The 17,409-nt window shown below is 40.4% G+C and overlaps 1 protein-coding gene across 1 annotated transcript; it reads right to left on the reverse strand.

Annotated features, from left to right (window-relative positions):
* Nucleotides 1-732: 732 nt before the first annotated feature.
* Nucleotides 733-17,010, reverse strand: ENO4 (enolase 4). The gene is made up of 14 exons (XM_065746620.1): nucleotides 16,828-17,010; nucleotides 16,361-16,489; nucleotides 15,342-15,532; nucleotides 14,409-14,539; nucleotides 12,490-12,656; nucleotides 12,148-12,273; nucleotides 10,746-10,811; nucleotides 9,887-9,949; nucleotides 8,850-9,017; nucleotides 6,870-6,995; nucleotides 4,513-4,705; nucleotides 3,534-3,601; nucleotides 2,912-3,029; nucleotides 733-884 (listed from the first exon to the last, which is right to left on the reverse strand). Exons 1-14 carry the CDS (start codon nucleotides 16,969-16,971, stop codon nucleotides 733-735), a joined length of 1,842 nt encoding a protein of 613 aa, XP_065602692.1. The 5' UTR covers nucleotides 16,972-17,010.
* Between the last annotated feature and the right edge of the window lie 399 nt (nucleotides 17,011-17,409).

The raw sequence follows: 17,409 nt of genomic DNA on the forward strand, positions 1-17,409 counted from the left end.
ATCTGTATTTTTCCTTGAATTATTACTGCTGTATTATATATGTTCAAATTTTCAAATTATAAAAGGAAAAAAAAAAGCAGAAGTTAAAAAAAAAAAGTACTTCTTTTATGTAAACTCTTTGTTACCTACAATATAAATTATTTATCTTTCCACTGTTGCTTATTAAAAAGATGACTGACAAGTTTCCCAGCCCTTGTTGTTGAGCTGTTATTCTGCACTTCAGGCTGCAGCGAGCTTCCTAGCGATGCAGGTCCCAGCCCTGTGCCCTACATTTGGAGTTTGCAGTGCTGCTCTTGCATTGATAGCTTGCTAGAACTGGAGCAGCGTTTCCCTTGTAGGCCAGACCTGCGAGCAGCACCGAGGGCTGCGCGGGGGATGGAGCAGCGTCACAGTCACAGCCTTTGTTGTTTTATGAGTTTACTGTTTGTCAATAGTTTGCTCTCTGTGCAGAGGGAGATCTCTCCAAACAAACGTTTGGTTTTGGAGTTAACACGGAGGTATTTGCTTGGTTGGTTGGTCCGTACAGCACAGCACTGTGTGCTGTTTTCCTCCTGCAGTCGGCGTTGGGTTAACTTGGCTTCAGCTGAAAGCAGCGCTCCCCTGGGGAAAGAGAAATGAATATTTGAATGCTTTTAAAAAATTTTAGCTGAGGTGCTGGAAAAGAAATGGATTAAAGAACGGTCGGTGTGTGGGTTCTGTACCAAAAATAGTTTTTGGAAATTTACCTGGCAGTTATTTCGGGCAACCTAGGTCAGCGTGCTGCTCCCCGGGAGCTGAGCGGGCGCGCAGTGAGTCCTCCTGTGGGGGAGGAAGGACTTCAGGCCGCTGTGTTTCTGGCTGTGATTCTTCAGCAAAGTCGGTAAATTCAAAGTTTGCCTCATAGCCTGCAAAGAAAAGAACGAAGCTTGTTGTTATCTTTGCTGTCGTCCGTTTCTTGACATGTTCTCTGATGCACTCAGATTTCCTTTCGAAACTTCCAGCCATCCATCTGTAGACATCGTTAAGGGTTTGCTCCTAAGAGCCATAGGAGCCGTGCTCCTGCACGTGGGTTGTGGGGTCAGGAAGGTGGATGTGCTGTTGGGTCCCTTTCACCTCAGACACCAATGGTTTGCAGCACCTGGAGCTGGGATACTTCCTGCATTTCCCTCACGTTCCACCTCACCTGTTGCTCACTGCCCTCGCTCTTGCTGCCCTTCCTTTGAACGTCCATCTTCCTCTGCACTGCTGTCCTTGCAAAGGTTCCCACTGCCTGCCTGTGCCTCCTTCCTCCATCCCCAGCCTGACAATGCAAGCCCAGCCTCACACGTGGCTCCTGACACTTAACCTCTCCTCACTGTTGTTCCTCAGTCCCATTGCGCTCACTGAATAGGTCCCATCTCCCTCGGCCTGCAGCACGGGGCTGATACCCATCGGTGCCTTCATGTCACGAGCAGTTCCCATCTGCCTTTCAGGTGTACCTGGGGGCTGAAATGCAGCATCAGCACCGGGGCTGCGCTTCGATGGAGAGTTCAGCACAACCCCGGAGCCTCACGGTGAGGGGCGGGCAGAGCTCCGCTCCCTGCAGCTGCAGTGCCCCGCTCAGTCCGTGCTCGGGACTCTGATGGGTCGGTGTCACCTTCCTCTGCTTCACAGAGCTCCATGCTCAGCCCCGCAGTGCGCTCTGTAGCTTGCAGCCCAGCCAAATGAGGAGCTTGGTATGCAGCTCAGACACGCCATCTCCGTGTTTCCCTGCTGTTGATTTAATCACTGGATTTCATTTCTGCCGAATGATTAACGGCTTCAGGAATTGTTGCTATTTCATTTTGTGAGATATAGTTTTAAACGTGTCAAACTTGAGCTCTTTTGTTTAGACGATATCCATTTGAATAGGGAATATATTCATACTGCTAAGGCAGTGAAAGGTCATCGTTCTTGGTAATTATTATGCCTTCATTTTGAAAACACACTCTGTGGAACTCATCCAAACAAACCTGTGTATGTTTCTGAGGTTTTTCATGGTCACTGTATGAGAGCAAGTGAGAGATTCCCCAAACTTCAAATCATTTTCAGAAATTTCTTTAAAAATACCTCGTTCTGCTTCTCAAGCATTGCTGTTCCATGCATGGAACAGAAAGAAAACAGTAACAACAATAACAGAAACGAGATCAGATGTGTTAGTCCTCTTTCATTGCCCTTTGCTTAGCCATAGTGAATTTGTGCAAACTCCTTCCTTCCTTTCTGCCTTTCCCTGTCTCTGCCCCCCGCTCCCAGGACTGTACGCCTTTACCTGTCTTGGCTGATAACTGTGTAAGTGAGAAGTGGCTCTAAGGAGCAGTGAAGTATTTAGCTGTATAAAATGATGTCAGAATGAGGTGCAGATGGTGGGATGCAGGCAGATGCATGCCAGTGGCCAAGGCTGAACGTGCCTCCTCAACTTTGATTTTTCTCTGGTTTTGTATAGTGCTTACCCATGCAATTGTAGCCTTCAAACACATTTTTTCTGGACGTATAACACACAAAAAGATGGCGAAATGAAGTTCTGTCAGCAATATATGTTTAGGGGCTTAAGGGAGGTGTGGGGTATTTGGCCTAAAATTCCATTTTGGCAGCTTTTCGGAGCGTTATATGTATGGTTTTTGTCTTGTTCCCTTTGCACTGTGGGCTTCAAGACTCCTACCAATTAATTCTGAAAAAAGGCTTAATGTAGGCTACTCCTCAAGAAGGGCTCTATTTTAACATTCAGTAAACAGATAATCCATTAGGACAACAATATACATTGTGGCAAGTGCTATCCTAGGTTTTTTTTGTCAGCGCTTATTTATAGCCTTTTGATTTCCCTTCCCTCCTGTGGTGCAGTTTCAATCGTTCTCCCTCCAATCTTTGTTCCCTTATTCATTGCAAGCTGAAAACAAAGTAAGAAAGAAGCTCATACGTAGCGTTCTGTTCTTGGCCAGCTCTTCCTCTATAGCAAGCAGGCGGTTGTATTTGGTCGCCCTTTCTCCGCGGGAAGGACCTCCCAACTTGATGAACCTGGCACCCAGTCCGGCAGCCTTGAAACGAGAAAGTGCAGGTTTGAGACCCGCTTGGGAAGTGAAGTCCCCGGTAATAATTACCCGCGGTATCCCGCTTCCAGCTTAACAATTTTCTTATCTTCTTACAGATAATAAACCTCCTTTAAAGTGGGTGCAAACAGTAATTTTCAGTGGCATGCAAAGTGAGATTCTATTTGCAGAGGCAGCTTTAGGACACAGCCACTAAATGTGGCGCCGCGTTGAGGTTTCGTGCGTCGTGCTGTTGGCGTTCTGCGGTGTTTTAAGGAACTCTGTGAAGGAAATGGATCGCACACCCGCGTGAATACGCTCCCCGCTTCGGCACATCTCCCGCGTCTTCGCGCTCCAGTCGGCGATTAATGCTCTGTGGGGGGAAACAACTCTCGGAAAAGACCATTTGGTGAAATGTTTCTTCCTCGTGCACAAACAGGCTTCCCCCTAAACATCACTCCTGTTAAAAGCAGTGTTCGGCAGTGCTGCCATCGAGCAGCGTTCAGTACTTACCAGATCCACAAGGCTGGCATCAGGAGATTCTCCATCTGGGCTTCCTAAGATGGTGACGTGTCCCTGACCTGTAGGGAACAGCACACAACCTTCGTTAGGATACATTTTATAGATCTGACTGAGAAATTGTTTACATTTCTCATTCTTTTTTTTTCCCATTGGGCTAAGATGAAATGAAACTCATTTCACTGAACGTAAACTATACTGGCGTGCTGTAATTATGGCATTAATGGCACATTTTCTTTCATTCCCAGCACAAATAAGGACCACATAACATCCTGTCCTGCTGCCTCTCGCATGCGGTAATGTACTGTAGGCGCCAGGAGCCTGTCCTGTTTCTTTAAACGTGTTTTTTCCTACAGTAATGATTTTTCCTCACTGTGAAAAAGAGTTTACCCTCGTGGCTGAATGAAATGTTGGAGTTGTTATTTACTCGCTGCGATTATAGTGATTCTGGAATTTTTGAAGAAATAAGGAGAAGGAAGTCATTTAAAATTTGTCCATCTATTTCTTAGGGATAAACGTGAATAGAACAAAAATGGTACAAAGAGATCTTATATGAGAAACTGCACAAGTTTCGAGTACCGTAAAGGTTCAGTAATACGTAAACTGCACTTTCAAACGTTTTGGACTTGTTTGACTTTCTTAATTATTAATACTGATGTAAATCAAAATTCGAATTCCTCAACCGTATCATTTGTTTCAGTTTGAATCTGACATCGAACTGCACGACTCCTAAGTGCAGTGTCAAAGGGCATCCACGTTCAAAACACACACAATGTACTCGCTGGCTGTAGTTGAAGCTGGATCCTGTTTTAGGCTCCTGAATAAGAGATCTGTGAACAGAACAGGACTCAATTTCTTCTGAGAAACGCTTTCTAAGATAGAAGTGGTGATGATTCAATAAAAAGATGTAATGTTTATAGGTGTAGCAACACTTGCAGGGCTTGAAAGCAAGCCTTTTTAACTGTGTACTCACCATCTAGAAGTCCAGAGAGTTCTATGAGGTCTGACACCTTGGTTTGATTAACATATTTTAGGACGACACCACTGCACATTGGTATGTTGTTTATGTTTGTTTTAAGTTTGGAAATATTTGTGGCAGCATCCTCAGCAATCAGGTAACATTTGGAACCAAGAGCACAACACATGCTATTCCACTGTTGTCTGTCCTGCATAAACAATCACAAATACCTGAAGTTTGAGACACCAAACCGAATGAAAACTCTAACTGAGGAGGCAGAGTCCACAATCAAAAAAGTTTTCTTTGGATTTCACCCTGTTCTCCATATAAGCAAATATTTTACATTTTGAATCTATCTCTCTATGAAAAATACAATAGTTTTGCTTGAATTGTAAGATTTTGCTAGAAAAGAAAAATTAGTAGCTGGAATTAATTGAATCAGCAGGACAGTTTAATATACTGCAGATTAAATTAAATGTGGGGCTTTACTATTTTAATTTCCTTTCCTGCATTAATTTAAATGGATGATAAAACCATTTTCTGTTGTTTTATTTAGAGGACTTATTCTTATGTTCATGTTCTAAGTGTCATTAGATTTGTTTGAATATGGAGTACTCGGACAGGAGCAGCCAGGCTCCGTGAGGTGTATCAGAGGGGATGATCAGAGCTACAAGACTGGCCCATAGGAATCTGTGGTATAGAACACACTCTTTCCAGCAGAGCTTCAACTTTTTTCGGCTCTTTATGTCTTGATCTGAATGCACTGTCCACCTGGTACTGAGATCTAAAGGTAAACAGAGGATCGGAATTTATAAATAACTTGAAAAAAGAAATGTAAAAATATGTTTGTTTTCTTTGTGTCCACAGAATGCAAAGCTGTCACATTAAAATCACGTGCATTTTCAAGTTAATAATTCTGAAACTAGTGATTCTTGGTCTGTGGATCACACTGAAATACGCCGCTGTATACTTGCAGTACGCAGTACGCATGAGAGTCCATTCCCAGAAAGCTGTCAAGCCCATAAGTAACTGAAAATGAAGGTCTGACACGTGGTCCAACGTTTAAACTTAACCACTTCAGTGGTGTGCTGTCTGGTGGTGGATTGTTGAATTGGTACCACAGCTAATCCTGCAGGACCTCATTATCTGCAGCAAAGATGTGTCTTGGGTCAGCTTCATAGATGGGCTGTGGGGGGGAGGAGGACTGGTATCTTCCTTAACAGCACTGTCTATAGCAAAAGCACAGTTTCCTCTCACCACTGTGTTTCCTCATAAGAATTTGCAAGGAGGTCTGCAGCCCCCGCAGGAGCCGGGGACAGCCGAGTGCTTTGGAAGATAGAAATCAGTTTGAAGCAGTGCAGGGGTGCAAGGCTCACTCGAGTGAGCTAAAATGTCACACAAATATCTGAGAAGCAAGCTGGTAGAGTTTCAGCTAAGAACTCCATTTTGCAGTTCATCTATTACAGAATTATCACTTGGCAGATTGACAAAGACACTTCTGTACCCCCTTCATTCACATTCATCTCATTTTTTTCATGAAAACAAAAGACACGTATTCATTGTAAAACAAAGTCAAAATTCCACAGAAAGAAAAGTTTTTGTGAAGTTGCATAACTTTAGCATCTTGTGCTGCAATTAAATTTAGATCTTTTTGTCAATTTGTAAGCTGAATGGTATGCATAAATGCTTATCTTTGAGGTTATGCCATCTTTCACCCATCGATAACTTGCTAATTAAAAAGCATTCTACTTTTTAGTTTTATTCTGTTGCCTGCACCCAGTTTTCTCCTCTAACAGTGATCACAGTGATAAAATGCACTTTAAAAATTCTGCTGAGCAGTGCTGCCAGTTACAGATTAGTTTTGGCTTTGGGGATACATCGCAGTCATCAAGAACAGCAGCTGTGTGAGTTTTTGGAATGGTTCTAAGGAATGTATACCTGTGTAGCTTTGTAGAAATGTATAGCTTCTTCCATATTATATCATTTATATATCACATGAGTTTTATAATTTGTTTTTATAGTACAATTTGAACTGTTTTCATAAGGAAGAAAATGTAATATGTGATATGACAGTGCTTTAGCAAGTAGAATTGGGAAGAATTATCATTTCCTCATAATTCTCTAAAATATTTGCACTGTCCATAATTCTGTCATGATTATTTCATGGACTGATGTCAGGATTATTCTCTATAAGGAATTAGCTCAAACAAAAAAAAATTGCATTATAGTCCATTTAAAGATATGCAAATGAATTAATGCATGCCTTTTTTACACTGGTATTTCTGTGCCTAAACACTCTGAAAACAGAAGCTTTGTATTTGCTATGTCTTGTAAAAGCATGAAAAGTTCAGTGGTTTCACATAAACTCTTACCTCTTTCCTTAAGGGATCTACTATGGCGATAATGGAAGGAAATTTATTAACCAGTTCCACGTACACGTCCACCATTTCATCAGCACTTCTGAATGTTCCAGTAAGTATTTCATATTTTCCTTTCACCTACAAAGTACAGTAAAACGTGTAAAAGAATGGCAATTCTTCAAGACACAGAACTGATAGAAGCACACAGGTCTTGTGACTCTGGTATCTCCATTAAGGCACTGGATTGTGTGCTCTTCAGTAAGCACACGTTCACTCTGCCTACTTTATTCTGTCTGTGTGAACGTTATGATGGGAATCCCTGCCTGAAGTAACAGTAAGCTCGTGCCAAACGTGCTGTTCCCAAAACAAGGGAGATCTCTTTCAGCATTTCCTAGGCAACGCTGTCGGTTTTGCACAACTTTGTCAGAAAGTTATCAATATTTGACATTTTTATTAAATCTTGCATGAAAAATCTCTTTACACTTCCAAAACAAAAGGTTTATTCTCAGTCCTTATTTGCATAAGGGAAATGTTGCAGTGAGAAAAGGAGCACACCCTCTGTACTCCAGAATAAGATACGGCCTTTCCTTGCTGCTTTCCCATTTCAAATAGAGAAAAAAAGATGATCAAAGAAACAAAAAACTATCCCCACCCCTCAAAAACAAACAAACAAAAAAAAGCCACACAAAGTCAAAACAAACAAACAACCCCCCCAGCACACACACACAAACACAGAACACCCAACCCACTGCCACCAAAAAAAAAAGCTCATTTCAAACTAGTCCATCTTTGTGGAAAACACAGAACACACGAGTAGAAGGATTATTAGGGGAACAAGAGTGCACTATCAAACTGTGCCAGAAAGAGAACACTGCTTTATTGGCTGTAGCAGTTAAATATCAGAATTATTAATAATTCTTTAAGATGTTGCTCATTGGAAATTGTCAGGAAAGCAACTGTTTTCAGGAAAGATAATAGGCAGCTTGTCAGTACAGTGTACCCAAAAATCTCATGAAATACTGAATCACAGTGACCAGCAAGTTTTTTTTTCTGCTCAGAGAAAAACCTGATTGATCTTGGAACAAGGGGTCAGAACCTTAAGCATTCAGCCGGAGATGAATTAACTGTATCAAATAAAAAACTTGAAATATAAATCACTGTAAAGGAATGCTATACAGTGAGTTAAGCATTACTGGGTATGCAATATGTAGCAAAAATATCCAAAGAGGTCAAGGCACTTCAATAAAACAACAGATGTAGTGTAATGAAATGGAGAAATAAACATCAAGTGGCACAAAGGGATTACAGAAGTAGATTTGCATAAAGAATCGGTTGCTCTTCATGTTTAAAAACAAGATAGATGGAAGATTAATTTAAATTGAGATAATTACTTAATTTACTCCTTGTGGTGAAATGAACAAAACTGTATTTGATGCCTGCTACTCGAATTCAAAACTGTCTGAGACGTTATGTGAAAGGAAGCTGGTTTGCTGAACAGAAGGTAGTAGGTGCTTGCCTGTTGAGTTTGCTACCTTTGACAGACTCATGTGAATAGAAGCAGAGAAAAGGAATACATGCGGCTGACTCAGGTCAGCTTATGCCGTTTCAAGGATAAAAGTTGAGTTGTGAAAGTAGCAGAGATTTCTGTAGGCAGGATACGGGGCATAAGGAGAAGCTGCCTTGCTCCACTGAGCCTTACTCCACACGGGGTGCATCAGAATGCAGCTACAGCTGCATGGGAGGAATACATGCCAGCTCTCATAGCTCCCACTGCACTGGGCGACAAAAAGGATGTGTGCACAGCTTGCCCCTTATGCTTATAATCCAGTAGCATATCTGCTGCACCTGTAGCACTGATTCAAACATAATTTGTAAATGCAGAGATACATCTTCTTCTTTGCTCGTGGAAAACAAAAGATTCTGGGTGAGTTTGCATTACAGTAGTAAAGTGTTAACAAATAACTATTTTAATAAAAAGCAGAAGTAACTTACGTAGTCCATTACTTCATGAGCAGCACAATTAATTGCTAAATACATATCTGTTCCTAGCGCCAGACCTATATTGTTGCAAGCTGTTTGCATTAGGAGGAGAGGTTGTTCTAGATTATCACATCCCATTGTTAGGCAGCCTAAGTGTGATACTCTTTTTAAGGCTGGTGGCTGAAAGTGAAAGAAAAATAGTCAACTTATTTACAAATATATAAAACTTACATATATATTCACTGTCATTACAGCCCGCCTTCAGTAATCAACACATAAATCAGTTCTGGAAAAGAGCATTAGCAACTGTAAGGACAGTTCTCTATGAATGAGGGGTACCACGTATGAAACCTTTTTCTCATCCTGTGTTTCATACACTTCACAAAAGCAAGAGTTCTGATCTGATAGTATTTTAAATGTCTCGCTGTGGAAAGCAAAGCCAGCACGGCATTCCCATCCCACTGCTTTGAAAACTCATCTATAAACTACAGATTTTGAGGTGGAAATGAAGACACCATAGAACAACAAGAGATCATTTGAGCCATATAAAAAAAAGCCCTGCTACTGCTGTGAGCACTGCCCTTTAGCTGCTTTTTCTTATCTGCCATTATCCATAACCTGAAGCAGGAACTGGGAGTTCAGTGCAGCATGACTAAGAGGGAGTTAGGTTTCCAGTGTTAGGAAGCAGGATGATAGCAAGTCTTACAGGTAACAGTTCTGGGCTTGCAAGATGAGAGGCACATGCACTGCTTGTGCTACAGGCCTGCAGGATGCTCTGCTGGATGATTTAATAGGTTTTCTATATCAGAAAAAATCCCCAGGTTCCAGAAGTATTCCTTCTTTCTGTTACTGTTCCTCAGGAGGGGAAGGTATAGTCAGAAGAATCCACATTATTATGTAAAGTAGGGGTATTTGGAGTACTTAAAAGTCTTGTGTTGACCTTTCCAAAATTGTAATGCAGATTTATGTCTCATTTCTTAAGAGGATTTTGGTTCTCTGCTGTCGTCAGTACCTTGCTGAAGATTTAAAATTAAAATCTGTTTTCTTACCGAAGCTTTCTTCTCTTTCTTATGTGCTCTGCCTTTCTTACTGTCTGCTAGAGGAGGACAGGGCTATTGGGATTGAAGACAGAAACAATGAAACAATGCCATATTAAGGTCGAAAAATGACAGAGAGCTCAGATTAAAAGAATAAAAATGCACTGACCGAATTTTGGTCTGAAGAGATTGCATATATTTAATTTAGGAAATAATATACAAGACAAGGAAACTATCAACAACTAACTCATCTTATTTTGTAGTGGTAGCTTATTTCAAATATTTATTTCTATGTAGCCATCACCCCAAACATCATCTGTTTGTCAAAATGTTCCCACCTTGCCAACAATGCTGAGGTTCTAAGAAATGAGAATCTAGACTCTGTGTTAGGGGAAAACCTAACAACCTTACTTTGCAAAAAGCATATGCAAATATTGAGCGTGATAAGCTACTGCAGTAATAATACTTTGAATTTGTTTGTGTGATACTTAGCAGAACCAGAAGCATTTGGTATATGTTCACTGTGACAGTATTCTTTTCCAGGAGACATTTCCTGGTGGACACAGTGAAATAGAAAAGTCTTCCTATACTCAGAAAAACGTTTTATACTATCTTTATACTATTTTATACTAGTATAAAATAGTATAAAGTATAAATATATACTACTTTATACTAGTATACGTTTTATACTATTATTGTAATATCACTAAATACCCAATATTTTATTCATCTGTCAGAGAGACACACCTATTCTGTGAAATAAGACTAAATGTGATACTATGCAAAATATTCTATGTTTAAGGTTAAACAGGCAATAGTAATAGAAAGGCCAAATGAAGTACATCACATTAATGACACAGTTTTAGTGTACCCCTTTCCCTGCAGGCTCCAGCAGTCTCATCATTTCCTTTTGAATGTCCAGAGCTCTTTCAATGCCCTGAAATTAAACAACATCATTCTTCAAAAGAAAGATAGATTACTTCATTCTAACTGCTTGAATCAGAGCACTTCTAAGTGCAGACCTCAATATAAAGTCTTTAAAATATATGTATTATAGACTTCCTAAACACAGTCTCCTTCCTACGAGTGTCGAGTGCTGAAGGTTTACTAGCAGTGGAATGAATAGAAATAGTTGATTGTGCCATTTAATGAGGTGGCAAAAAAGTGGCATCTTCCACCAAAAGAAGCCTTCCCAGATGAAACAAGTAAGCAGCATCTCGGTCTGTCTAATATCCCAGGCGTGGGAGTGTCCACAGTTGTGAATTTCTCTAAGACTACCTAACTGAAAACTGACAAAACTGATGTTTCCAGAAAGCAGGGGAAGAATTGCTGTCTTTGTTTCTAGAAGTAGGGAATGGAGAAACACTCCAGTAAAATGAATCCACTGCTTTTAACACAAGACTGTTTGTGGCTGAGTTAGGAGAAGTTTAATGCTAACTTTGTAAACCACATTTCACATTTCCTTTATCTATGCCTGTAAAAGAAAACTGAGAAACTGAAGGGGGCAGAAGTCAGTCACAGCTGACAACGTATCAGCACAGGAGGAACTGCTGTGCTTACTGCACTGCAGCGAGCAGCTTGCTACTTTCTCTTGAGCACTGGGAGGAATTAAGTCTTTGAGAAGTACAGAATTGGTAACCTTATTATGAGCTCTATGTGACAATTCTGAAAAGTTAAAGGGAAAGGAAAAAGAAAGAATTGAACTCGGCTATTTGTTCAGGTCACCAGCATACAGAATAGACATCCCAGCCCTAATGTAGGCATCTCGTGCAGATACATTCTTTGATTCACCATATGGCTAAACAAAACCAGGGTGTTGACCCAGCCTGTCTCATCCATCCTTCCTGCCCACTCAATGCATTTTGTTCTGCTTTGTATTCCCTTCTATCTTCACAATTTCATTTCTAAAGCAATTTGTTCTCAAAGATTTGATGCTCTGCTTCTAATTTGTTGAGAGTTATTTTTTGGTTTTGTATGTGCTAACAATAACTATTTATAATCTAGTAATGTAAAGTCAGATTTTTGAAAAGACTCAGGTTTTATTATTTATAACAGATTTCTTTAAAGCTCTGATTTTTTTATGGTATACTAACACATATATACATTTTAAAAATGTTAAAACTTGGGCCTTACAAGTAAACAAAAAATGAAAAAATGTACTTTCTGAGGTTTCTATGGATATAATCTATGTACTTTCTCACATACATTTGAAACGTATGCAATATATTAATTAAAAATAGAATATATTATTAAAAAACCCAACACAGCAGTACCTGTTTGAGCGATAACTGAACTGGTGGGATGAGCATAACTTCTTTCACTAATTTTAGTTTTGCAAATTTTTCACAGCTCAACAGAGAAACCATTGGAAGTGGCAGAGTCATTTCTTCAGGTGAATCCTGTAATTGAGAGTGGCAAGTGAAAAAAAATTGTGTTAAAAAGAGAATCACTTACTGTATGTTTTAAGTGTGGCACAGGGCTAGTTCAAAGCCTGCTACAGGCAATTCTTTGAAGAAAGTATTTTAAGGTATCTATTTAATCCAAGTTTCATGAGAGATTCCCAACTTCACAACTGTAGTAATTAGAATAAACCAAATGATACAAGTCACATGTACCTGACTACGTTTCAGCAGTGCAATATGTAAGTACAGTGGGATATGCTTAATAGAGGCACCAGCCTTAGCTATAGCAAGTGATGTCCCCCCAATGGCTAAGCTGCCACAAAGCACTGATTCATTGGGTTCTGCAGGTGGGACTGTTCTCTCTGTGCTTGACTTCTTTCCTGCAAGACAGAAAATAGTAGCTAAATATTTTACTGCTTTAAAACATGTGCTTATGTGCCAGGGTTATGCGAGCAAATATGATATTCAAATTTCAGTAGCGTACTCAATGTATTAAAAAATATATATATATATATATGTTAGTTTTCTAATTTAATGTTCTCATTTGTTGCATGTGAAATGATTTTACAAATAAGTAAAGTACCTGTCCTCACTCTCATTTCAAATGTGTTTCAAATCCATTGCTATCAGCCATTGAAATCATTGTTCAGGTTTCTTTCATAGATGTGTTTTTGGTGTTATTTATTGGTGTCCTTATGTGCTCAGCTTTTGCATCAGTGACTTGGAATATTACATTATAAGGTGATTGGGGGTACACATACTTGATTTCTTCTAATAATGAGCATGACAAAAATTGCAGGCCTATTACAGTTGGATTTTCCAACAAAAGAACACGTCTTTTACATATTCCACACACAAAGACTTGTTAAAATCTTGTTAAATTTTCAAAGGAACTTATTTCCCTTTCAGACGCAGTAGAATAACTTTTGTCAAAATGCTTGAAGCCCAGCAGTTCCCACTATTATTACCTACCCTGCTAACATGTACAGCAAGCACCTGTGTGAAAGTGAAATCATATGCATTGGGGACTTTTTTGTAGATCAACCAAAGCAACTGCTTTGGTTCCTAATAAGAATGACATACAAATTTTCCTTCCCTGTGGAAGTTTTCAAGAAAATATTCAAATACTGCAGGATACAACTATGATAGGCAACAAAATAGGCCCAGCACAACCTTAATGGTGGATATGCTGATTAGATTAAAAATCATTTGCATATTATATAGAACTTTATGCCTCTTACATTGAGGGTAAAGAGCTACACACACAGAACATCAGCAATCCAGTACTGAGACACTCTGCTAAACAGACAGCTGCAGATGTTCCATTTCAGGTTAAAGGGGCACATGTTGAACATATGAATTGGAAGGTTTTACCACTATTTTATGACAGTTCAAACAAAACTGATAAGGAAATGATAATTTGCCAAAATGGTATGACCTTCCAGTAATTGACAGCAGGAAGATGCTGGGTTTTTTGTACATATGGAGGTAACACCATGCCTTTTTTCTTTTTTTTCCCATATATAGTAATTCTGTTTCTCTGCTCTACTTTTGCATCATTTTTCCTTCAGTACTTCTTCACTGTCTCCTTATTTCTTTTTCACCCTATACTGCCTGTCTTTCCCATCTCATCTCCTTCCTTTTTTCTTTCACTTCTCACTTTTATTTCCTCCCTTTGTCAGTGTTAGCCACAATTTTCCCTTCCTCCCTTCTCCTTTCATTTCTTTTCAACTTCTAAATTCAAACTATTTCCATTTTCCTTTTCAGTTCTGTGATTCTTTTCTTTCCTTATCATTTTCATTTTTAGTCTTCATTTGCATCCTCCTCCATTCTTATTCCTCATTCTGAAGAGTAATAACCTCCTGTCTAAGCCAACCATAAAACAAAGGCAGAGACTCAGTTCAATAAATGCAAACGAATGATGACAAAACTGTGTACTTTCCTCTCTCATTTCTGAAGCAGAAACTGCTGTGTTCAGAAAGAAGGACAGAAAGAAGATTTAGGACAGACTAAGCTAACTCTCTGAACTTGTGACACTAGTTTTAATGTCTCTGAGATTACTGCAGAAAGTATTTTAGCATCTTTGTCAATTTTGGTATAGCAGAAAATATTACAAGGAAATCAGCAAAAACCTGTTTTTGCTTCCTTTTTTTGTTTGGAGCATGCCACTGCTGGTGGAGCACAAGAAGTTAGGGAAAGAGTGCCCTCTTCTTCCTCCTTTTGAATTTCTTTGTTTTCTTCTACCTTTTTTGAGAAGAATTCACTGAGAAAAGGAACAAAGATTAGTGGTTCATGCATGTCAAAGCAGGCACACTATGCTCGCTGAAGAAGATGCTGGAGATGGATTAAGAGCATCTACTGGAGATGCTGCTGTGATTGTGTGAAGCTGAAGTCGGTAAATTATTGGGTTTTGACAGTTATCTACAACACTGGATAAAGAAAAAGAACCACAAGCAAATCTAACAGTCCTCAGCACATGATTTTCAGATTGCAATGGTTTGAAAGTAAGCTCTGTGTAGACACAATATTAAAGATAATCTTAGTGTACAAGATTCCCCATTTACTTTGTATGGTAGTACAGCTGTAAGCCTGACATAACTTCATGACATACAGCAACTTGTTCAAAGTTGCTAATTCAGTAGGTCACTTGTGCACTGTCAGGCAGGTGCTTGTAATCCCAGAGTGGCTGAATTCAACTGCCTGCATGAAATGGAAACTGCATATCTAGTTGGTCACAGCCACCCAATTCAGGCAGGCTGAATATATGTAAGCTATATATAGTAATGTAAACAATGCACTACAATAATATTTAGATTCACCTCAGTAGTCTAAATCTAATTGCCATAAATTCTTGTTAAAAATGGCATAATTTTCATATCAAAGTTATGAATCAGGAGGAAATCATACACTGCAGTAGAGCTGAATGGCCTCCTCATGCTAAAATACACAACAATATTTAAAAAAATATTGTATATGCTTTTCACATCAAGTATAAATTAATAGTACTTCACATTAATAATTTGTTCTGCAGTAGCTTAAGAATAGAAATTGAATGCAAGGCTTACCCAAGCATCTTATCAATTTCACACTGGTCAGTAGGCTTCAAGTCTCGTAACATTGTGTTTAGTGATTCATTCACCCATTCCACAGCAGTGCTAACAGAGTCATTTCTTTCTTTCTCATCAGCTTCGGTTGTTTCAGATAAAGCATTCTCATGTATTTGATAATGAGAAGAAATTATAGCAGAACAAATCCTCTGCAAAATAGTAAAGACTGAAATCACGAATTCTCACTTGGAAATGTCTTCTGAGAGGCTAAGAAGTAGGTATTCTTATTAGTGCTACAAGTATCCATCTGCAAATCTGTTTGCTCCACTTAACTGATCTTTTTTTTTCTCTACCCAGCACTGCCTTTATGGTCCCTTACACCTCAGTACTCACAGACCTTATTCAAATTTCTCAATCTAAATGATAACTACTTAGGAAAAAACATTGTGACAAATCTGCTTTACATATTTATTTTGTTATCAGAACAGAATAATTCTAAAGATCACACTCTTATCATGACATCTTTCACTGCAGCTGTTGTTAGCCTGTCGTACCACAATTCATCAGCATTTGTTTAATGCCATCACTCACGATCATGTACATGTCTTGATAAACCTATCTTTCTGTGACACAGGAGGATGAACAAAACTCACTTAACAGAGACATCATTTACAAATATCAGAGTCGCCTTCACTAATGGCATAACTTTACATACGCTGACTACCTTTGAAACTGTAATAAATTTCTTTACATTGTCGCCTTTATAGGGATCAAGAATGAAAAGAGCCAAAGTTTACCAGCTGGCATTCAACCTAACTGCCACCCACATCAGCCTATTGGCTCAAGGAAAAGAAGTTCCCTCGACAGTACTTTATGGACACTACTACAGTTTTCTTTAACATCACTGTTTTTACTGAACTGGTGAGTGGCAGAGCTAAAGCTGTAATACAAAACACCCACTAGGATATGAGTGGAATAGTACATCTCCCTGACAGTGCCTTATTAAATAAAACAAATCAGGAAGAGGAAGCTCACACCTTCTCGCAGTTTTTCACCGTACAGTATATTTCCACTTCTAATGTTGGTTGACCAACTCCATCAAGGACTTTTCTTCCAGCCAGTCTGTGTATGACTGGAGCTTTTGAAAATTTAGACAAGTAGTTAGCCTGAAATGAAGGTTAGATAACGTGTTTTATTTCGCAGTGTTAGCGATGGATATCATAGAATATCACCATGAACCTATGCAGCCTCCTGGAAAACAGGCATTTACCCAAAGCTTAATAGGATTTACACCGCCTAACAAAAACAACTGTGCTATTCGCGTGCTGCTCGTGAAATCTGCTTGCGCTGAGGCTCACACAGGCAGGTTCTCACCGTGCAGCGAGTGCGTGCCCCACCTCCCACGGGTGACAGGCATCTCCAGCCCCACAGCCCGCCCCGCCCCCACCCCACCGCCCCTCACGCGGGAGCGCGGCGGACGCCTGCGCACTGCGCCCCGCGGTACCAAATCCCCGTAGAGGTCTGCGGGGCGCAGCGGGAAGAGGGCGTTGAGCGCCTCCTCCATTCGCTGCGGCACTCGGTGGCCTCGGTAGTACTCCGCCGCCTCCTCCGTCTCCTGCCGCAGCCGCCCGTCGGCGTCAGCCTCCATCGCGGGGCCGCTGCTAGGAGACGGCGGCGCCCGCTGTTCTCGCGAGACCGCCCCGCGCGGCCGTTACCCCGAGGCGGGAAAGCCCTGAGGGGCGGTGTCGCCCCACGTGACCTGAGGCAGGCGGTGCTTTGTACGTCCCGCGGCCGCTGCCCTTCGCGTTCCTTGCAGTCGGGCGGGTTGCGAGCAGCTATTGTTTAGCTTTAAAAGTCTCCGAACGGCGAAATTGCGTCAGGTTATCACCGTGAAGGAGAGGCGGGTGAGATGTCTGGCGAGGGTAACATTAAAAGCCCCTTTGCTTTCAGTGAAAAGAACCGTCTCGCCGCCTAAGTGATCGTTTGCAGTCTGCGATTTCCTACCAAAAAAAAAAAAAAAAAAAAAGCTTTCACGTTGTTACGGTGCCCACCGGTAGTTTTGTTGAAGTCACTGGAAATGGAGATG

The sequence above is a fragment of the Cyrtonyx montezumae genome, unplaced genomic scaffold, assembly GCF_038088225.1.
Source record: "Cyrtonyx montezumae isolate F1298 unplaced genomic scaffold, pur_monq_1.0 scaffold_4, whole genome shotgun sequence".
Classification (NCBI taxonomy): Eukaryota; Metazoa; Chordata; class Aves; order Galliformes; family Odontophoridae; genus Cyrtonyx; species Cyrtonyx montezumae.

What these genes read in the sequence shown, in the direction of transcription:
- ENO4 (XM_065746620.1), bottom strand. Translation starts at nt 16,971, where the DNA reads ATGGAGGCTGACGCCGACGGGCGGCTGCGGCAGGAGACGGAGGAGGCG. An exon ending in CGGTGAAAAACTGCGAGAAG is followed by an intron (nt 15,533 to 16,360) that starts GTGTGAGCTTCC and finishes ACTATTTTGCAG; the next exon opens with AGGATTTGTTCTGCTATAAT. An exon ending in TTCAGTTATCGCTCAAACAG is followed by an intron (nt 10,812 to 12,147) that starts GTACTGCTGTGT and finishes GTTTAATTTCAG; the next exon opens with GGCATTGAAAGAGCTCTGGA.